The 23226-nt window shown below is 32.7% G+C and overlaps 3 protein-coding genes across 3 annotated transcripts; 1 reads left to right on the forward strand and 2 right to left on the reverse strand.

Moving 5' to 3' along the window:
* Positions 1-1951: 1951 nt before the first annotated feature.
* Hcf (Host cell factor) lies at positions 1952-9631 on the reverse strand. Its single transcript, XM_035080242.1, has 6 exons — positions 8312-9631; positions 7078-7785; positions 6857-7002; positions 3647-6769; positions 3175-3559; positions 1952-3049 (listed from the first exon to the last, which is right to left on the reverse strand). Exons 1-6 carry the CDS (start codon positions 8469-8471, stop codon positions 2931-2933), a joined length of 4641 nt encoding a protein of 1546 aa, XP_034936133.1. The 5' UTR covers positions 8472-9631; the 3' UTR covers positions 1952-2930.
* A 297-nt stretch (positions 9632-9928) lies between these two features.
* On the reverse strand, positions 9929-14400 carry LOC118065148 (coatomer subunit alpha-like). The gene is given in 5 exon segments (XM_035080243.1): positions 9929-10325; positions 10448-12559; positions 12633-13171; positions 13174-13856; positions 14265-14400. Coding segments are annotated over 5 exon segments (3645 nt in total). The 5' UTR covers positions 14345-14400; the 3' UTR covers positions 9929-10094.
* A 174-nt stretch (positions 14401-14574) lies between these two features.
* Creld (Cysteine rich with EGF like domains) lies at positions 14575-17053 on the forward strand. The gene is made up of 5 exons (XM_035080244.1): positions 14575-14848; positions 14978-15377; positions 15455-16115; positions 16187-16282; positions 16372-17053. Exons 2-5 carry the CDS (start codon positions 15204-15206, stop codon positions 16593-16595), a joined length of 1155 nt encoding a protein of 384 aa, XP_034936135.1. The 5' UTR covers positions 14575-14848; positions 14978-15203; the 3' UTR covers positions 16596-17053.
* Positions 17054-23226: the final 6173 nt, after the last annotated feature.

Raw genomic sequence — 23226 nt, forward strand, 5'->3', positions numbered from 1 at the left:
AGACTAGAAAAAATTTCAATCTTGTGGTCATCATTATGCATGTTGTTTTATATATTTAAAATCAATTTTTTACTTCACGTTAACGTATGATAATTTACCGTAAAAAAAAATATAGTAAAATAGGATATTCGTTGCGTTGTTATAAAATAAAAAATTTTAAAATATAATTTTCAAAAAAGATCTAGAAAATTTTTTTCAATTATTATTCCTAAATTTTTTCATAATCGCATGCATGGACACATTTTGTTGTTGTGAATATTTTTCTTAAAAATTAACACTAAGGAATAATATAACTGTGCCTGATTGAGACGTTAGGCGCATTGCATTCACTTTAAATATTTCTCAATCATGATCATTATTAAATTCGGACCTTAATATTTCTTCTCATTTATAATAATAAACACCCAAATCGAAATTACAAAAAGATCTCTTTTTATCGTTTTCTTTGTTTCTATGATTTTTATTTTAAAATTATTAAATAAAAGGCGAATTTTTTTCTTTCTCCAGTAATTTTTCACTTGTCGGATTAATAAAAAAATACAAAAATTTCTTTATTGTAATAAAGTAAGAATTCTAACTTCTTACTGTCGAATAAAACATTTAAAAAACATCATAAACTTTCAAAAAAAAAATATTTCTTAATCATCCTAGGCACTTTGATTTCTTGCGAAGTTATCCTGATGCGTAGCTTTAAGGCCATCATTACCGAAAACACTTCATTTAATTTTTAAAATTGATTTTTAATATTTTTTAGTCCTAACAACAAATGAGCCAGTTACTATCGCTTGATTTAAGTTATTATTGAGCTGATTAAAAATGTGATGTTAGTGCAAGACTAAACATAACATAAGTAAAATAACAAATATCATTACATGTTTTTGTGCATAATGAATGGCTAACTTCACATAAAAAATAAAAATAATTAGAATTTTAGATGCTGAAAGAAAGATTAAATTAGTATAAAGAATTTTTCTACAATCAATTAATTTCAATCATTATAATTCGAGTTATTTATTCAAATTTGAATCTTCCATAAATCTTTGCTGCTACTTTACTTGCATTCCTACTCGCTTAAGTTAAAGTAAACAGAGACTAATCACGACTGTCATAACTAAAATTTAAAAAAGTCTTTGACTTATTATTAATTATAACGTAAATAATTAAATTTATTTGTGAAAATTAAAATTTAGACATTCGGTGATTTGTGAAATTATACATTTACTTTACATTCATTTCAAAATCACCTAAAATAATATTTATAATCATAATCATAATATTATTAATAATAATAGCAATAATATTAATTATTCTTATACATATATTTTCATTCATTGACTTAAATTTTTGTCGAATAAATTTTTATAATTTAAGTCGAAGAAATTCATACACTATGTAATAAACATTTGTGTTTTTCATTTTATTCATTAATTAATATTCTAAAAACTATGAAATTATTTATGTGAGGATCATTTTATTTCTTCATCAATTATTATTACCATGTCTTGGCGTGAAGTTCGATGGATTAGGATTGAAGAATGTTGTATGGAATCGGTACAAAAATAACGCCACAGTACGTTTTCATTTATCCTTTTTTTTTATAAATGTATTTATCATTAATCATTAATTGTTATTATTTTCTTTTCATCATTATATTTTTTCTATTTCATTTATCAACCCCCGTTACTTCTGGTTTCTATGATTCACTGAAAATATTAGTAATAAATTAACCGCGACAGCTCAAAATCATCTTCGTAATGCGGCCTCATTAACTTTATTAATTAAATGATTATTTATTAAATTAACTAATTAAATAATTATTAAATAAATAAAATTAATTCGATGTCAGTGGCCTTGAACACTACAAAAATTTTCTTAAATATTCGAAATTATAAAATCTGTTTCCATGATCGTTCTAATTTCTTATTTGACTCAATTCCAGAGAGTGAAAGAATTTTACAAATATTTGAAATAAAAATAAGAAGAGAAATTGATTATTTTCTTTTTGTAGTTGGAAATAATCCCATTACTCATACAAAAATATCCAATATTCCCCCTATTATTTGTTTACTTTTATTATTGGTCATATTACTACCACTTGTTATAGATATAATATCGATGATTATAGCATCAAAAATCAAGTTATTATTGTTTGGTAATTTATTTAATTTAATAATCATTCAACTTGATTTTTATTAATTCATGCTCAAGGTAATCACGATATGTATTGTAAAACTTTTCTTTTTATAGAAAGTAATTAATTACAAATAGAAATTTTAAAAATGCAGTTTTATCACGCCTTTTTATTATTATTTATAAATTATGTTCAATGGATCTAATGATTAATTACTGAGGGGCTTCAAGTATTTATAAATGACGATTAAAGTATTTTTTTTGTAATTAAGCGAAGGAATTGAGGCTGTTGTACCGATGTGATTTCGTTTTAAATCGAACACTTGGCGTACCTCGTTTAATTTTTAATTGTTTTAATTATTTTATTAATAAATTTTTGGATAAGACACTCATACAAAAAATAAATGGAAGAAAATTTTCCATAAACGGAGAGACTCTAATAGAATTATTATTAAATTTTTTTTCTAATCACATATTCATCTCTTATTACATAGTATTTTTACACTCAAACGTTCGTTCGCATTAATTAAAGAGGAAATAAAATTACGAGCGATTCAAGAGTTTAGTCATTACATTGTTTTGTTGATTGTTTATATTAATTACTTCACTTTTTATAATATTAATGATAATTATTAATTAGTAGTTATTAAATTATAAATTGTGATACTTATTAGGCGTGCGTATCAGCGAGAAAATAAAAATTACTGTTGAGTTATGAAATTTCGATATTGAACAAAATAATGGGGGAGTTGATTTGTTTGTCGAGCAGGACTTGATGAAAAAATTAATGAAAAAACAACTCACGAGTAATCTTTATCAGCTTCTTGTTTCACTTTTTTCAAAGGAGAATTAGCTACTGAACGTGCATCACCTACTGATCGTTTTATTTGAGGATTACTTTTAACTGCTGTGGCTGGATCTGCAAAAATAATTAAATAATCATATAACTTTTAAATGATTACTTATCGCACATTTTAAATAAATTTCAAAAGATTATTTTATTCATTAACATATATTATAAATAATTGATTTTCTATTATTTACCCTGCAACCACCTCACTTGAGTGGCAGGTCCATATCCTTTGTCATTTCTCGCTGCTATTCTGAAAATAATAGCTGGTTTTGTCGTTACATCCATGTGTGCTGCACTTAACGAACTGTTAGGAACAGAACATGAGTTGTTAGGTCCACAATAAACTCGAATGAATGCCAGTTGAGTAGAAGTCGTTGCAACAGTTGTTGCTTCTCCAGCACTATTTGATACTGCACTAGCACTTCTAACAGCTAGATATACCGAGTACTCTAAAATAGGTCCTAAATTACTTGGAGGTGGCTCCCAAGATAATTGAGCACCTTCCGCTGACTTGGAAATTTTTATCGCACTCGGAGCACCAGGATATCCTGGTAGGCACGTTTTGAATGCAGACACCTAAACAGTTATAAAAAATATTTTTCCAACATCTCTCAACATGATGAAAATTTTAAATCATGTAATTTCATCATTGAGAATATTTACCTCACTCCACGGACTTCTTCCACAACTGTTAACAGCAGCTACTCGAAATTTATATGCTGTACCAGACTCTAAAGGTACTTTAGCTCTTCCTTTAAATATATCTGCCAAAGGTAAAGACATGTCAAGAGGACTGTCACCGGGTAGATAATAATGTTGAACTGTAAACGTGTTTCCTTTAACAACTCCAACATCATACCAATCTAAATCTTTTTTTTCTTCTTCCGTAAGTTCTGGTTTCACTGTTGGTTTTACAGGTTGTTCTGCAGATCCTAGAGCTGCAGTTGCTAATGTTGTCAATGCAGTGGAATCGTCATTTTCTCTGCAATCATTTTCCTTTTCTGTCTTCGAAATTTCTTTCTTCGGCTCTTCTTTGACTTCAGGCTTTATTATTGCATTTGATTTCTGCAACGAGTCAGTGTCAGGTTCAGCTGTAACTCGACCGTTAGCTACAGTAGTGGCTGGTGGATTTTTTTCACTAATCGGCTCTTCAGTTTCCATTGGAATTTTAGTTTGCTTTACTGGTGTTGGTGGCGATGGTGCTGCTTCTATTTTTATTGGTACGTCAACATCCATGGATTCACTTTCAGGATCAGCTTTTGCTTGTAAAGAAGATTCTCTACTCATTTCTACGTCATTATCAATACTAGTTAGAGGTGTTTCAAGTTTTTCTACTTCTTCATTGTCATCACCAATTTTATCTTTTTCTTCCCTAGTTTCATTTAGTGAATTTTTCAATTCTTTTTCTTCAGTTTCTTGAACAACTTCCGAATCATTTAATTTATCTTCACATTCTGTTTCCAATTTATCTTCTAAATTATCACTTTCTGTTTTATTATCGATCGATTCAGTTGGTTGGAGTTCAGATAATTCTGATTTTAATGAGCACTCTGATGGAGCATTACTAACAATCTGCATGTCACTTTCTGATGGTAAATCTGGTTCACTTGCTTCCATCGGAACTTCACTATTTCCTTCTCCTTCTGCTATATCTTCACTTTCTTCCGTAATTTTTTCAACATTTTCTTGATTTCTATCTTCTTTCTCTGTAGATTCCTCTATCTGAGGAGCATCTTCAGTAATTGATGGATTGACATCTTGCTCTAGTTCTTGGTTGTCTTGCTGTGGCGGATCTGGTGATGCAGTTGATTGCTGCATAGTTGATTCTTCTTCAACTTTTGGATCTTCTCCTTCATCATCAGAAGATAATATATCTACAGGTCCATCAACTTGTGGTATAACAAAATTTCCATCTCCATCAACTTGCATAGGTTCACCAGCACTTAATTGAGACACCAATGCAGCTGTAGTAGTTGCTTCATTTCCGTTACAACTGTCTTCTGCTTTTTCATCACCAGTATCATCAGTCACCATAAAATTAAGTCCAGAAGATTCTTGAACTGGATCAATAAGTCCAGCTTCAGCAGCTAAAGCTGCTAAGGCTGCATCTGTTGTCGCAGGCCCATCCGATGTCGATGCCAGTGTAGCTGAGGGCTGTTTTTGAGGAACGAATAGCATTTTACTTGTGTCTATTGAATCCCCAGATACAGAGGTAGTGACGATGGAACTACTGGTAGGCACTAGAGTTACAGTTTTAGCACCAAGACCACCAGACATTTGAAGAGTAACAGGTTTTCCAGTTACATCAGTAGCTTTCTGAATTCCAGGAACAGTCATAATTTGAGTTTTTGAAGGATTAAAAATTGTTTGCTGACTACCTTTCGTAGCAATTGTAACAGTTTTTGGAACTCCTCCGTGACCAGGAACTGTTATTGTGATGGGCTTTCCTCCCGTTCCACCACCCATAGCGGCTGATGAAACCACAATCATTTTAACCCCTTGTTGATTTGTCACGTGATTTGCTGCTGACAAAGGTAATACATTAACTGGAGTAGTTATTGTCCCTCCTTGACCTGCTTGAGATGTTGTAACAGCTTGAACAGCCCTTAATCCAGACCCTGTAGTAACTACAATGATCTGATTAGTTCTACCCACTAATCCTCCATTTCCACCTGGCTTAGTAATCATTATCGTCTGTTTGCCAGCAATACCTTGACCTTTGCTCATTGCAACAAGATTAGAAGTTTTCACAGTTGTTAAAATTTTAGACCCACCAACGCTATTAGGACCCACAAGTCGCAAAATTGTTGGTCCTTGATTTAAAGGTTTGCCTCCGGCAGTTTGTACGGTTTTTCCTGGAATTAAACTTACTTTTGGTACACTGGCTACCATACCTTGACCAGTTTTAAGTAAATGAACGATCTGAGGTTGTCCTGATATATTTTGACCAGGTTTTTGAAGAATAATTTGTTTACTTTGTTGAGGAGAGGCTGCTCGTAACACTGTAGCTCCCGGGGCCGCAAATCTAATCTGTTGTCCAGGTTGAGCGGTTTTTATCCGGACGGTGTTAGTTGAAGTTTGTGATACCACGTTACTTGGGACATTATTCATACTAATTTTAGGAGTCGCTGCAGCAGCTGCTGCTAAAGCAGCTATTCCAGACATCGCTGTTGGAGATTGACCAGCTGTAGTAGCTACCGGAGTAGTAGGAGCCTGTTCTGAAGCAACTGATGAAACTGGAGTAACGATAGGTGATCGAATTCTTATTACATTGCCAGCAGCAACTCGAGGAGTTAGTGGAGCTGTTGGTTTAGCCACTGGATTTGTTAATGGTCTAACTGTTGGACTCTGAACTGGAGTTTGAACTCTCACTGGACTTTGAGCAATAGCAGCTCGTACTGGAGTTGCAGAGGCTGCAACTGGAGTGATTACAGTAGTTACCGGTTGTGTAGGTGTTGGAAGTGGTAAAGTTGGTGTTGTTGGAACCGGGGTAGAAGCTTGAATAGGTGTAGTTGTTACTGGAATTTTTTCAGCTGTTGGAGCTGGTGTAATAGCTGGAGTTGTTACTGGAGGAACTACAGGTGTTGTCGAAGCAGGTGTAGCAGCTGGGAATGGTCCAGTTGAAGGTGGCATATCATATTTTTGTATTTGCAAAATGTAGTATTGAGCGGACGGCGTTGGAGTCCAACTAAGTTCAAGAGAATTCGTTGAAGCTCGAACCAATTGGACTCTGGGTGGTGCTGGAGGTTTACTGACTTCAAGATACCACAAGTCTTTGCAGCATACCTTAAAAGTAATAATCAACAAACAAGTTAAACAGGAAGTGACAATATATGTTAACTACAATGTTAGTTTATAAAAAGCGACTCTAACCTGATTGTTCCATGCTTTACGATAACCGTCTCTCCCAGACCAGACATAAAGTCTACTATGAATCCCGACTGCACAGTGACCAGCACGAGCTCGAGGGACATTTTCTTCCAAAGAGTCTACAGTTAATTGTTCCCAAGTCAATGTTTCTAAAAATTATTTTATACCATTAATATACAATTAATGAATAATTTATAAAAATAAATTAAAACACATTAACAAACCTAAATTTAAACATGCTAAAGTACTCGTGCACTTCCATTCTTTTTCATGAGTAGCGACTTTGATGTCATCAACAACTAGAGGCACCCAACCACCGAATACATACATCCGGTGACCGATAAGAGTAGCAGTATGTAATGATCGAGGAAGAGGTGTTGGTCCGTGAACGATTGGTTTGTTCCAGGTCATGGAATCAACATCCAGAAACCATAAATCACCTAAACGGCATCCACTCATTCCTCCATAGATAACAAGGCAGGATTTTCCGGTTGTACGATCAGTATAAGCCACTCCTGTATGTGATTCTCGTGGTGGAGGGGCTGGACCATGAGTTTCGGGAATTTCCCAAGCACATTGGCCGTTAGGAAGAAGCTCCAAGGTATAAAGGTCATTTAAATACCTAGGAATATTATTTTTTGGATCGTCACTATCATTTGCTAGACCTCCAAAGAGGAAGACTTTATTTCCTATCAAAGTAAAACTATGTCCAAGTCTTGGACAAGGAGGTGGGCTATCTTTGGGTGGTTTAGGTTTTAATCTTTTCCATTCCCAACGACTTGCTTGAAGTTCATAGAGTTCATTTGAATATTTTCCATATTCTACCATACCACCAAACACTAAGATTCTCGTTCCATCCACAACGAATCCATAAGCAGCACATCCTGGAGGGATGTCTCCTTTGGTCGATGGGACAAACCATTGATTTGTGGCTAAAAAATAAAGACCATCATTATCAATTAAATTAGCCTATAATCAAAAAGCGCGCGTGCACGACGCGCATGCGGGTGCATCAACCTAAAACAGCGGTGTTTGTGGTCGCGAAGGAGAATTCACGGCAGGAGGTGATGAAACGAAAGAGGGAAGAATAAATGTGAACGTGGAATGATGGGAAATGCCGGTTGGTGGGAGAACAGATCAGCAATGGCTGCTCCCGCGCGTATACATTGGAAAAATGTCACACTCTTGATTATTTTATTGATGATTTGAAGGTTTTTAGCTTGTAAATAGCACAAAAAAAAATTCCACCAAAATAAATATCATTCAAAATGAATTTTTAGTATATTCTTTGATCATAATAGGTTGTAGGATTTATTTTCTATCATAAGTCCGGCCGGTGACCGTCATGTCAACGCGTGCCGCCATATTGAATCGCGGGAACTGAACGGCGCGCACGGGTCGGTTGATAGGACGCAACAAGGGTTGTAGTGCCGTCCAAACGATGAAAAATAAAATTACCTGTATTGTAAACGTGAAGCTCATCCACGATCCCCTCATTGCCACCTCCAAAGACGACCATAAGGTCTTTAATGGCAACAGCCCGATGTCCATGACGGGGTCTTGGTTGAGGTCCGCTTGGATTTGTGATTCGTTTCCACTTTAACATGGGTGCCGCCATGATGACCGTCGATCACATCATTTTTTCATAACACCGTATTACCCTACGAGCAGGGGGGTCCCGCGATAGATTTATGTTTTAATTAATTTATTAAAAAAAAATATATATTTATCTCAAAATCTCCGATAATTTATTTTTTTTTTCAATCCTATTCTAAGATTCCAACTGCTTCACTTCTTTAGTGTTTCCAAAGTCTCGCCACACACGAAACACTATGAAATTGTCACTTTTTTCACTTCGAATACACCATCTAGAGTCCACTGTTCTTCAGTATTTCTAACTAACCTTCCCGGCGTTTTAGGGTGGTTACTTTTCGAGTTTTTAACCTTTTCAGGACCTTGCCGATAAGTTTGCGACGTTTTAAGTATCAAATACTGACAGAAACTTCTTATTCTTTGACTAAACAATTTTATTTTCCTCTCTATCAATATTTTTCAGAGCGTGGAAATCCGCGCGCGGGTTTTCCGTGAACGCAACCCTCGCGGGGGCCCTCTTCTGTCCGTCTATCTTTCTCCGGCTTTCCGCTACGCGGGTGTAATGTAAACCTTTATCTACAAACGTTGGTCTTTCTTGCTATCGCATTTACACTCACATAAATATATTACAGTCTCTTTCTATTATCCATTTAGTACAATTAAGCCCGTGATGTTTACGGCACTGCTTTCATGTTCCTTCTCGTTCTATGCCTATCTCTATTTCTATCCTTCAGCCTTGTCTATTCACAATTTGCTGCGAAAAACACTTTGTAATAACCTAAGTACATTTTTTATGAATTATCAAAACCATCTTTTAAGGTTAAGATTTTCGTTCAAACAATTTTCGAAATAATTTTTTATTTGACCTATAATTTTAATTGGTATTTACAACATTGTAAACTTTATTGTCAGTTATGTGTTGAAAAAGTATCTGGGGAATGAAAATTTTACTGTATTAAACAAATACACACACGTCGCCGAATTTTCGCGCGCGCACTGTTATGATATTTTACAATTACCTAATTATTTATTAATTAATTATTGAAAGATAGAAGATGATTAATAATCGCTCGACTTAAATGAATTACACTTCAAAACATTTAATCGTCACTAAAATTATCATACAATTACCAGTTTGACGGCACGCACAAGCGGCCTCCACAATACACATTCGCCATTGCACACGAAAGTTGCAGCGGTAATAACATACAATGCTACCAAGCATAAAAATCTAACCTCACCTTCTGTTTATTTTCTGGGGTATTTCGTTGTATTGACACCATTAGTCGTAGCTATACGTGGCTTCTTTTTAAATATTTTTATATTTATGAAATTATTAAAATCACGTCTCGATTATTTCCAACACTTTTTTTTATTGTACATTTTTCATTGTAATATAATTGATTTTTTTTCTTAATAAATATATAATCAACATTAAGATATTTTCTTCACCTTAATATAAATAATTTAAAAAATAGAAAATTATCAGTTGTAATAGATGAATACTTTATTACTATTGTTATGATTAAGATTAAGCCATAGAAAAAATTATCTGAGGTCATTGACCTTTTCTAGCACATGTAGGACAAAATGTAGAGTTGAATATTTCTAATTAATTAAAAATTTTACCAGTCTTTGTCTGTTTTTTTTACGCTTTCGCGCTAATTTTTAAACCAGTACACTCTTTCCCAATTTGGGAAACTTCGCAAACTTTACATAACAAATCCTTAAACTGTGGATGATAACTTGCTCCGCATAGAGGACACTTGACTTCTGGCTTCCCTTTGTAAATTGGAGTGTAAGTTGCAGCACACAAAGAGAAGGGATTATACTGATCGTACTTCATTTCATGTTCATCGACTGCATTCTTGTCACATGCCTTAACAAAGAAAAAATACAAAAATTAATCATTTTTCAATATATTAAATAATTGTTAAAAAACACCTGTTGAAAACTTTTTCAATAAATCTCTATTATTTCCAAAAATCATCAATTACTAACCTGAAGAATCTTTCTGACTTGTTGAGCAACTTCGGGTTTTGGTCCTAACTCTAATAATCTTCTTGCAAAAGATGCTGTTGTTTTATAATTTTTAAGTTTGAAAAATAAATTGACAGCTGTCCTTAGAGTTAAAATTTGATGGACAGGTTGGAGATTACAATGAGTAAAGTATGCTGCCATTTCACAAACTCTCTTTTGTTCTTCTAAAGTACTTTTAGGTGCATTTTTTCTTTCTGTCTCCATTTTCAAGCCCAAAATATACTCTCGACAAATCTGAATCAATTGTTGAGCGCCTGCTATATCCTGTCGCGTATCTACAATTAGTAGAGGAACACTTAATAAAATTGCTTGAAGTTTTTCTATTGCCTCCATAAACTTTCCGCCTGTTGTCAGTTGATAGCACACTTGTAATCGTTGCACAAGTTCCGTTAAATGTAATCCAACAGCAGGAAGACCAGTTTTAAGTGTTGCAGTTTTCCAATTCCGTTGTGGATAAGCATAAAGAGAAGGAATGCTTGGAAGGCATGCAAAACTGGTCCTAGATCTAGCAAAAATATTGAGAAAATGCGTTTCATAAGCATCAAACTTGGTTACTCCAACTTGATCATGTAAAAGTCTAAATGCAGTATCAAACGATCCAGCTACAATATGATCTGCCGGAAGCTGAGAATTGTTGATCCAATAATGGGTTACTGATAGCCCTTTAGTTGGAGCGACAAAATAGCCCTCTTTAGCACCCGAACCTGGTGTATCTAACTCTGGAGGAAGATCGACGTCTTCAACATCCCATCCAGCACCACTGTCTTCTGCATCTGCAAAACCTTCTCCACCTTCCACACCTTCTTCGTCATCTATTCCAAGCACGTCATCAGTAGCCCAACCATCAGCTCCAGTTTCATCTTCAGATTGGACTGCAGTTAAAGCCGCCGTGACTTGGTTGTGCCTTCTAGAGTTCATAACTCCTTCAAAAAATCCTTTAGATACCGTTAATAAAGGCCAATTATTTTCAATTTTTTGTACAGGTACCGGTGGTCTAAAATAGACTGCATCACGCTGTAAATCTTTTAGTTCTTCTTCAACTGAATTGGCTTGTTCTTCATCATCTTCGGTTGCAATTCCGTGAATTTTCTTTGTAACCGCAGCCAAAGAAGTTTGTCCAGCTTCTTTTAAAATTTTGGCGCGTTCATAAATATCGCCAAGAAGAAGGCTTCCTTGATATTGACCAGAAACATCTTTTCTTATTTCTGCTATTTTAGTCATTTTTTTTAATTTATCTAAATTTCCTGTAATTAAATACAGGAATGCAAGTTTTTCGAAATTTTTTGTGCGCTGATAGCACATTTCTACCACTTGGTGATTTCCCTGCAACAAAGCTGCGTGAGCCAATCTTTCCCAACAAGTTTTTTTATCTAATATTCTTGCAGCCTCTAAAGCTACTTCAATATTGCCACACTCTAGAGCTAAGTTAAATCTAGTTTCTTCGTCTTTAACGAAGTGTAATGCAACTTCTGGATATCCTTTCTGTTGAAGATAAGCAATAATGGATTGACCAACTAAATTAGCATTCACAACCATGTGAAGAACTTCTTCATATTTTCTGTTAATTAAAGCAAGTTTAAATTTATATTCTGTTGGATCGATCCGTAAAATTCTTGGTCGGCATTCACGATCCAGACAATAAACTTGATTTCCTTTAACTCTCGTCACGTAAATAGGTAGATCAAGAGTCCGAATAATTCCATGATCTCCTGTGTTAATGGCATACTTGATATGATTACTTGTAGTATAAATAAATACTCCAGAATCGTCCCATGCTCCAGATTTCACTCGAGTATTTTCAGAAATTGAACAAAGAGATTCAAGTTTTCGATTACAAATGTTGACGGTATGCTTTGATAATAATGCTACATGGGACATATCATTGGACCACACAACATAACGGCATTTTGAAATTTTAACTTCTGCTAACTGACGTTTCTGTTGAACATCAAAAAGAATTACTTGATCTGAGTCTCTAAGGAGAAGCATTCCCGTTCCTGCATAAAAAATTTCATCACAATTTGGAATTTGGACTTTTTTCGTTACTTCGTTCTTCAAATTTTTGATAACCAGCTAAAAAATAAAAGTAAATATTATTGTCATGTTAAACATATTTAAAAATTTAGTAATAATGACTATTACTCACTGAATATCCTCGATCCAAAACAGCAAATCGATTTCTTGCTACCCAAATAGCCGTAACACCAGAAGCTCTTTTAGTTTCTGGTGTTGTATTTGAATCACCATCCTTTGGAATCATGTACAAATCATAGGTACTGTTTTCAATATTAGATGGAACTCTCATACAAATGAGAACTGCATTCTCTGCTTGATTATATGACATACTGTAAGCAGGAATTTTTCCTCCCCCTCTAAGTTGCATTACCGAAACATCTTTTGACGTAGTGAAATCCAACTTTCGTAAAAATCTATCCTTCACATAATAAAGTAAATTACCATGAACAGCAAAAGCTGGTCGTTCTCGTTCTAATTTAAATATTATCATTCCTCCATCATGCCCAGCAGCAAATAAATTCAATGTTGGATGAGCTGCAAGAACCCAAAATCTTTCATGTTCTCTTCGGAATGTTTGAAGACATCCTCTTTTAGCCATGTCCCAAACTCTAATACTTTTATCCTCAGAATTAGATAAGATTAAATCTTGTCGTGGATGAAATAGACACAAGAGACATTATTGTAATGACCTCTACATGTATCCACTTCCCAGGCTTTCATATCATTCATTCTCCACATTTTTATTTGACGATCATCAGCACCTGAAACTATCAAGGGTAAACTTGGATGAAAAGATGCCCAGTTTACTCCACGATCATGCCCTTCAAGTACATGTTTGACAACAGCATCAGCTTGCCCAAATAAATCTGTCGTTCCAGGATTTTTTAAATGCTCTTCAAGACCACCTGGACCTGGAGCTACATTTTTCTTTCTCAATCCAGAAATATCCCAAACTCGCACAGTTTGATCCAAAGATGCTGACAAAATCATATCTTCAGAAGGATGGAATTGTGCACACATGACATAGTGATTATGGCCAGTTAAAACGCAGATACAAGCTCGACTCTGCCAGTTCCAAATCCTAATAGTTTGATCATCTGAGGCACTCAAAATCCAAGGATACTCATGGTGAAATACTGTTGTTCTAATGTAATCTAAATGACCCAATAAGGTGAATATACACCTCCTTTGTTTGTAATTCCATACTTTAATTTTGTAATCATCTCCTCCGGAAACAAAAAGAGGCTGTTGATTGTGGAAGCAGATTCCCCGGACTGGACCATCATGTTCGTCGAATTTATCCAAAAGGGTACACATTCGATAATCCCATAATTGAATAAATCCATTGTGTAAACTTGAAAATTTTAAATAATCAATATCATTAGTTTCAATCTGCTCTAATAGAAATTGAATTATTTATCAATGATTGGATTGTTACTACGACAAATGTCTGAACAACAACAAACTCTAATATTGATTGCAATGATTATTACATTTCGAGTAACAATGAAAATTATAGTATGGCTATTTAAAAGGCATGTTTTATAAAATTACCCAAAAATAACAGAGAAGATAAATTTAATATGTGCAGAAAAACATTTAAAAAGAAGTAATAATCATTCGCAAATTATGTTTGTTACAATCTAATTCTAAATACTCAAATTTGAAAATGCCGAAATAAGTAAATATTTAATAATCCCATATACATAATAATCTAATAATTATTTAATTAAAAATTTATGATAGATTAGACAGTAAATACCTTGCTAAGATCCACGGACGTTTGGGATGAAATGAAAGCCCTTTGACTCGAGCTGACTTTGTTTCGAAATTTGTTAACATTTTCTTCGTGTTGACTGATTACAATTGATATTTAATACTTTTAAACAATCATATACATCATAAAACTGTGTTTATTAGAAGCAATAAATTGTTAACCGAAGACACGTCACTCGAAATTGCGTTAACAGCAGTCCACAGGTTAGGTTATTCTCGAACATGATCTTCGCCATTATAGAATACTCTACTAACTCCATCTACTTACAAAATGGTACCAACTTGTCTAAGATCGATTTATCGACTAATGATATTATTGGGTGGTTCCCAAAAATGCTTGTTTTTATTGTTTATTTAATTTATTTAGTCATGCATTACTTTAATAATTAAATAAACATTTGAATTACTATACAAAACCTCCAGTATTCTGATGTACACATAAACGAATTGTTACATTAGAATAAAATTTACATATGTAGGTACCTCTTAACAAGAAAGTACCTCAAATACAAAGATTTAGAATTAAAAATTGTGATAAAACTAAAAATTGAGACAAAATTATTCACTGAGGTAATTTTAATTTACATGTTGTTACAAAAATCATTGCTAGACACAAATTCTTAAAATAATACGCGGTAGAAATTGATTGGTTATTAGCTGACATATGCCCTAATCTCATTGGAGTAAAATTTTTATCAGGTGGTGTTTGTTGCTGTCACATCTGCAAGAGTTTGGTTCTTTCTCATAGAATGAAATAAAACGAGAGTTTTTTGCTGGAGAATTTATCAAGAATCTTGAATATCGTCAATAAAAATTTGATTATTTATCATTAACAATCACTCCATATCACACGAGTTACACATCTAACCTTAAATAGTGCCTCTACACCTACAAAATTGATTGTAAACAAACTAGTGTGATTAATATGCAAAAATTCATTGAATACGTAATTGTTTATTCTGTATTATTGACAGTAATTTGCTCAATTAATTATGCCAAAGCCTCGTTGAGCCCTCCATCACCTGTTGATGAAAAACTTAAGACTGAGAAACTTCCACCATGTGCTGCTTGTAAAGTACTTATCGAAAGCTTTAAGAAGGTAATTACATTGTTTATTGAGTATCTATATGATTCATACTTTGCTTTTCTTTTTAAATAAAATATTGATTATTACAGGGTTTTGATAAAACTAAACGAGGCAAATTTGAAGGAGGAGATACTGCTTGGGAGGAAGATAATCTTAAATCTTATGCTAGAAGCGAAGTTAGACTTACAGAAATTCAAGAAGGTTTATGCAAAGGAGTTTTAAAAGGTGAAGCTCAATGTCATGAGCTAGCCGAAGAATTAGAAAGTGCGATTGAAGAATGGTGGTTTAATCATCAGGATTCTTACCCTGATATTTATGTGTATATTTGTATAAAACACTCCAAAAGATGTTGCCCTAAAGATCATTTTGGTCCTGAATGTACTAAGTGTACTGGCTATCCAGATAAAGTTTGTAATAATAATGGCAGATGTAAAGGATCCGGAACTAGAAAAGGAAATGGTCAATGCTCATGTGATAAAGGATACGCTGGAGATCAATGTTCAGAATGTGCTGTAGGCCACTATGAATCTTATAGGGATGAAAATAAATTACTGTGCTCCAGTTGTCATGAAGCTTGTGCCAAAGAATGTAAAGGAGCAGGAGCTGCCAACTGTGAAGGAGGATGTAGAAAGGGTTGGAAAGAAACGGAAGATAAAGGGTGCGTGGATATAAATGAATGTTTAGAGAGCGAAAAGTATTGTCCTGGCAATCAATTTTGTATTAATAAAGACGGAAATTATTCTTGTTTGAGTGAGTATTTATCAATGTATTATTTACATTTCATTAGTTAAATACTATTTTATATTAATTTTTATTGTTAGGTTGTGATCGAGCTTGTAATAGGTGCAATGGAGATGGTCCAGATATGTGTATCAAATGTGCTGACGGCTATGAGAAAAAAGACAATATTTGTATAAGTAAGAAAGACGAGTTGTAAAAAATAGTTGATAATGATTAGATTGAGAACTGAACTAGACTAGACAAAACGAAATCTTTCTTCATACAGATCCAGATATTCTTGGTCGTAAGCGACATGAAAATATGGCTCGATATGCAACGTATTTTGGACTTTGTGTTGCTACATGTATTATTCTACAAAGAAATGTTTATGCTGCTAGTGGAATCGGTCTCCTGGTCGGACTCTACATATCTGTGTCTGAATATATGATTGCTAATAGTGATATCCAGCATACTACACCTAATGTCGATATCTTAGATCCAATTAATTAATTTATTTTCTGTTTATTTATAGACAATTCACAATTAGGGCATCTTAAAACACTCAACTTAATTTATTTCTAACAATTTTTGGTGATCTTTAATAAATACTGATTCTTTTTCTCACTAAACGGATTATCTTTTAAATAACAGACTGTAGGGATAAACTGATCAATGGTGGTAAAATAAAGGATTGAATAGTATCTTTAATTGAATAAGTTAAGTAAAGAATACTATAATAAGTACTTCGTTATTTATTTTTAAATGTTTTCTTCAGTTTTGATGATTAATCATTTAAGATTATCACTTTCTTACTGTTTTGTAAAATAATACTTGACAGCACTGATTAAAACCTCTTCCATTACGTGCTGAGATTTGTATAGAAAATTTTTATCAGTCATTTTCATGAAGAAATTTGTAATATACTTCACTTTATATGCATGAAAATATAGACATACAACCGGAATTTATAGTAGAGTACAAAATTTTTTAAGATCTCTACTTCAACTCCAATAATTCTTTAATCACTTTTATCAATAAAATTTGTATATAGCCTATAAAACAATTCCAAATAAAATGTTATCTTTAAAAAATGTATGTTTAAGTTTATTTTTTAATTTTTTGTTGGTCGAATAAATGATGCATAACCAAAGAAAGGATAGAAATCCCATTACAGTATAATTCTGTGTATCAGTATGATGCCAAGTGGAATACAATGAATTACGAAAAAATAACGAAAACTGTGAAACGGAACAATAATTTTTTAAACCCTGGGTTTATTCAATGTCTGTCCAAGTAACAATAGTTTTTTTTATTCTTTTCCTTTTTTTGCCCTTCTCTCACTTATTTTCTATATTAGCTATAACTTGAAATAGTAAGTTAGGGGTAAAAATTGAGCAAAAACACTTTTACCTCGGGGTTCTGTAAAATCCTTCTATCCTTTCTATGGTTTAGCGATCCTTCCTCGATAGGGTGATCGTCAATAGGATTTTTTGGAATTTTTAACTGGGGGTGAGAAAGAGAACTTATGCAGCCAGTTGTTGTGTCTATGTCCTTCCTTTAATTTCTCTTCTCTTTTTTTAGCTTTCTGCTGACGTTAGCAACCCCTCACGAATTTGCTCCACAGGCTACCCCCTTTACCCCCTACTTTTGCCCGCATTTTTATATAAAGACTCGTTGGCTGTTTTAGGATCCTTTTTCTGGAAACGGGGTTAATATTAGGTAGCTCTTACGCCTCGAAGGGGGCCAATCAATGATGAAAAAAATGGGGAGATGACGGGCGACAATACTTTTCTCTCCTGAGATCAAATTTTATAACGGTTTTTACTTGAATTTTTTAAAGTGTCATAAAATATTTTGATTTTCTGATAATTAAGTGTTCTATTTACAAGCTTATCATCATAAAAAATTACTCGAATCACTACAGCTCTATAATTAACTTTTATATTATGATTAATTTTTATTTCTATTTTTTAGAATGTAATCAATAAATTCAGCAGGGAAAAGGAGGTAACGTAGGGTTAAGGGCTCGAGATAGGATTTCAAAATAAATAAAAATTTATTTGTACGAAAATAAAGTAGTGTGAGAGGTTTATTCATCATCAGACAGCTAATGAATTTTCGATTCGTTTCTAGGCTGTCAAGAATTGTAGACTGTGTAATTGTTACAAATTTTCGCATCATGTGTCTCCATTTGACAATTTCGAGAGACTGGCAGCTGCTTAAATGATGTTCTAGAGAATTGAATAATACTGAGAGTATACAGATCTAGTAAAGCAGGAGGAAGCGTTCATTTCTCTCACAAATTATGCACATATCTAGAGCTATGAGACCTCTGACATCTCACTGCAGTATAATTCCAGCGATATACATTTTATAGATTATAATTGAATTTTTGTAATTTAATTTCATGGGTATCTCTTCACTGATCAACTTTAGTTTCATTAAGATGTCACTTGGAATATGTGCAGTGTTTTACCTAATTAGAGTAATGCAATCATCTATTTCAATTTTTAATAGATATTCAATTATTTATAATATTCGATTTATAGAGCTCTAATATAATGAATAAATCATTACTAAGGTTTATTCGTGAATATAAAAAATTAGCTATCATTTCTAACATTTTTAATAATGATAAAAATCAAATCAATTCAAATTGTCATAAAAATAAATAATGATTAAAATGAATTAAATTTGGATTTTTATTTAATAAACAAAATTTACATTGAAGTTTTAAAAATATAAAATTCGATAAAAGTGTATCGAACGGATGAATTATACTACTTTCTAAATTAAGCAGTTTTTTTAGCATATATGAAAATGATTAATAAATGATCATTGACTTTGCAATTGAAATAGAGTTGCTTCCGGCTTAGCGTTTGTTATGACCACCTGACAGGAATAATTTAATTATCAAAATCAATTGTCAAAAGCGTGAGTGTTTTCGTCTGTCGTCAGAAATTAATTCGATTGTTATATATTCAGTAAGTGGACGTTGATTTTAGAAACGTCAACGACATACAAGACCATCCCCATATGCACTAAAAGTTGCACTTACTAAATTGGAAGGAAAATTGAAAAACTCAACATTGATTGAAATCAATGGTGGAAATTAAATTATTTATAACGTTTCTAAAATTTCGATGATAATATCATCAACAGTACCCTAAAGTTTATCAAAGATTAAAGAATTCTAATGTCTTGATATTATCTGTAGTTATTGAGCTTGAATATTCTCTACGTCATTACATTTAAATTTTAAATAATTATTTAACTAATTTTAATTAAACAATATCTTCATAAGTCGTCAGTAGATGGCATTCGTGACCTGGTCTTCTCTTCATTGAAATATTACCAGGGTCCAATAAATTTCAATGCTATATATAAGATGATAGCAATATTCAGTAGAATATATCCATATAACTAATTTTTGAAAGAAGCTATTACAGAGCAGCTTTCTACAAAATCCAAATAATAGTTTGGAAAACTCCATTACTCCAAAAGGTAAGCCATACACATATATGCCATAATACGAGGATTGATCATATGAGGGGTAGGACAAAAATAGTCAGTATTTTGGTATTATTTTGAATATTATAAAATAATATTATTCAGCATGGAATTTTATAGATTTCAAAAACATGTTAACTAAGAAAAAATCAGATCATTAATGTCCGCTGGCGATAAGTTATAATGAGTATGAAAATATTAAATTAAACATTAATTTAATTTTTCTCTTGTCTCGATAATTATTATGTAGTATTGTTATGAGTTCCATGCTTACCGATAGGTGGCTAAGTAATTTTCATTTCTTGCTAGAGATGTATAGTATTAAAATAATAAGTTTAAATCGCTTATTTTGTTGAAATGCAATATTCAGTATAATATACATATCCATATTGAAATTTTTGAGGGAGTGGTGTAGGAATACATACGCCAGCACCGCTATGTCAGTTGTAAACAAACATCACTTTGAATTAATTCTTACATGTGAACATTCAAAACGTGACCAATCATAGGCTGAATGATTTCATGAGATTAAGTCAAAGTAATTACAACAAGTCATATAATTTTCTGATAAGCGTAATAGTTGATGATAAAAACTTGGTTTTTTGAATGACATTTTTTACAATGTGCTTGCCAATAGTTGATTATGAATTTTTTCATTTAAAGATGGATAAGTTTCGACCATTCATACCAAATAGCACAAATACAAAAAATATTCTAATAACTAAAAATATTCTATAACACAAATATGATAATAAAATCTAGAAATGTAAAACTTTCAATAAAGATCAATAACAATACTCAATATGTTCAATGAAATTGATCCGTGTATAAAGAATATAAAGTAGCTTTTTATCATTATAATCTGCGTTACATTTTTATCTAATGATTCACTAACATCCAAACATTTTATAATCAACTAAAGACGTCTTAATATATTAAAAAATGAAAGATTTCATCATAATTTTTTAAAAAGATATTCATGAAAAGAAAACGAATATAGGGAGAGAACGTTCCCTTATTTCCCTTTTTTCATAACCCCAAAGGCTTGGTTCTCGGCACCTGGACCTAGTCAACGCGCGAAGCTGTTCACCCTTCCTGGCTAAACTACATAAAACGTACACCAATATACACCCCAACAACTTTTTTAACTCCCCACTAAATTTCTCAACCTCCTCATATGTTGCTTGTGTACATACATCGAAGGTTTTAATGTGTAAGTTTGAAAACCTCGATTTCAAGTCTGGCCTACCCCCTGCTCGATAGCTCGAAGGGTTGTTTTAAATAATAATACGCGAAGCGATCGCGGGTCGAACTCTTACGCCAGTCGTACGTCAGTGTGTTACGCGAAGGGGCACGTGCCCTTTCGTACTCTTTTCACTCTTTCACGTTGTTGTGTTGTCTATACCTTTTTAGACTGCTTTGAATTTGATTGAAGGCCCGATAAAGCTTGTCGAATAAATTTGATTCTATTTAAATATGTGGATCGATTTGGAATTGTAATTGTGCACGGTGGTTAATAGAATTTGAGTGGGATTCAAACATTCAAGTGATGGATTACTGTGTTTCACTCCAATGAATTCTTTTTTATTTAAAATATCATGCGAGAATTGAATTTTATAAATTAATATGTATGCCAAAGGTTTGTATTACAATATCTTTTTATTTATTCCACTGTAAATTCAACTCATGATTAATTTTAAATCAAAGAGTTATGCTGATGAAAAGCCATCGCTCATTTACAATAATCATGACAGCATGATAATCCTTGCAATGGTTAATTGTATTTAAAAAAAAAGGAAAAATAGTAGTTTAATATCTTTATGACGTACAGTAATACATTGGTTATAAAGTTAAGTTGACGATTCACTAGAACTGATGCTAATAAAACAATCTGAAAAAATTTTTTACGATTTTCTAGAACTGATCTTCAACAATAACTTTTGTGATGGTCATTTACAATGCCACAGTTTTTCCAGTGATAACGGTAAACTAAAATAATAGTCAAACAACTCAGGAAGTAAACCAAAGATTATTGTTGTTGGGAAAAAAGAATGCAAAAGCACTCAAGATGGTCAGTTGTGGTGCTAAAATAGAAGGAAGTTGTGAAGAAAGAAGAAAATGATTTAAATCTCTTGGAAGAGACGCGTTAGAATAAACGTTATAGTTTCTCTGGTTCTCTCTTACTTTATGCTTCCGTTATGTACTAAAACCATGAGTACTCCTTGAACTGTGCAGGAAGAGAGATGGAGAGGAGAGCAAAGACCGCATAGATAAGTGGTCCGGTTGTGCGCGATCGGTTCAGCTCTACGTCTTTGGCCCTTCTCTGATGCTCATTCGAGCAAGGCGAGCGGAATCGATGATGCACGCTGCCGTGAATTCGTGATCTTCCTGGTCCGAGGTACAATGATCTCCGATTTTCTCGCGAGAGTGAAATGCTTCTTCCACACGAATTGCTTGCCTCCATAGAAGTCACTTCCCACCGACATTACATATTATACCATTTTTGAATTCACTTTTCATTTTTTCATCCGTTTTATTCAATATTTTTCGAACAAATATATTCTCGCCAAAAAATTATCCATTTAAATATTTAATTCAAATTAATAACTCATCCATTATAAAGATAAATTGTTTTTAAAATTTTAAGTTAAATTAATTTTTTGTTATTACTAAATCATCATTTCCTCTTGAAAATATAATAGCAAAGAGCAGCAATATAATATTCATCAACTGCAGTTGATATTTTGGGTAATTTATGTTTAAATATGTATACAATAATTGAATAATTTTATTGAAGATAATTTTTAAAAAAGGGACAGCTTAAATATGTTAAACATTTATGAACAATTTACGTATTATTCACAACCTTCAGTTAAAACTTTGAACATGTGTCATACTTTTCGCTGACTGTCAAGAGAAAATGGAAGAAAATTTATAAATTATAACGTTCGAGTTAAGCTTTTAAATGATAAATAAAAAGCTTTTTTATTATTTCCAATTTTTCGCTATAAAAGTTCCCTCTAAATGACAAGGAACTTAATATATCTATATTTCATCAGTTGTTGAAAAAATGAAATTAAAACCTAAGTTATTTAATCATTTATTTTTCACGGACTTTAAATGAAACTTATTTTCATTTTTGAGTATAATAGTTCTAAAAAAATATTTAAGATATTAAGCAATCACCGAATCATTTCAACGGACCATTTTCCAAAAAAAGATAAACAATATATAGATTAAAATCAAGAAATGATCAAAGTCATGCTTAGAAGCACAAAAATCACATTTTCCACCACAAAAATAATGGGCAATAAAAAAATAGATTAGCTAATTAGTTAAGGTTTAAAAAAAAAAAAAAATTAAATAATAACTGAAAAAGTGCATGGTTTAACAAGGAAATATCGAATGAAGCTAATCATGAAAGAACACAAAGCCCGGAAGCCGATACCTTTCATTTTCGTCCTCACTCTTTCGACAATTTAAAAAAAATTAATGTTTTTTTCGTCGTAAGATTTCTTTGTCTCAATCCATAACTATTTCTATCGAGTATTTTTACTTTTCATTTTTGTCAACTCACGGATGGACAATTTTGAACATTTTTTCAAGTTTTATCTTTGGTTATTGTCCTTCT

Source organism: Chelonus insularis, unplaced genomic scaffold (genome assembly GCF_013357705.1).
Source record: "Chelonus insularis isolate UGA/USDA-ARS -01 unplaced genomic scaffold, ASM1335770v1 contig_270_pilon, whole genome shotgun sequence".
In the NCBI taxonomy this organism is placed as follows: domain Eukaryota; kingdom Metazoa; phylum Arthropoda; class Insecta; order Hymenoptera; family Braconidae; genus Chelonus; species Chelonus insularis.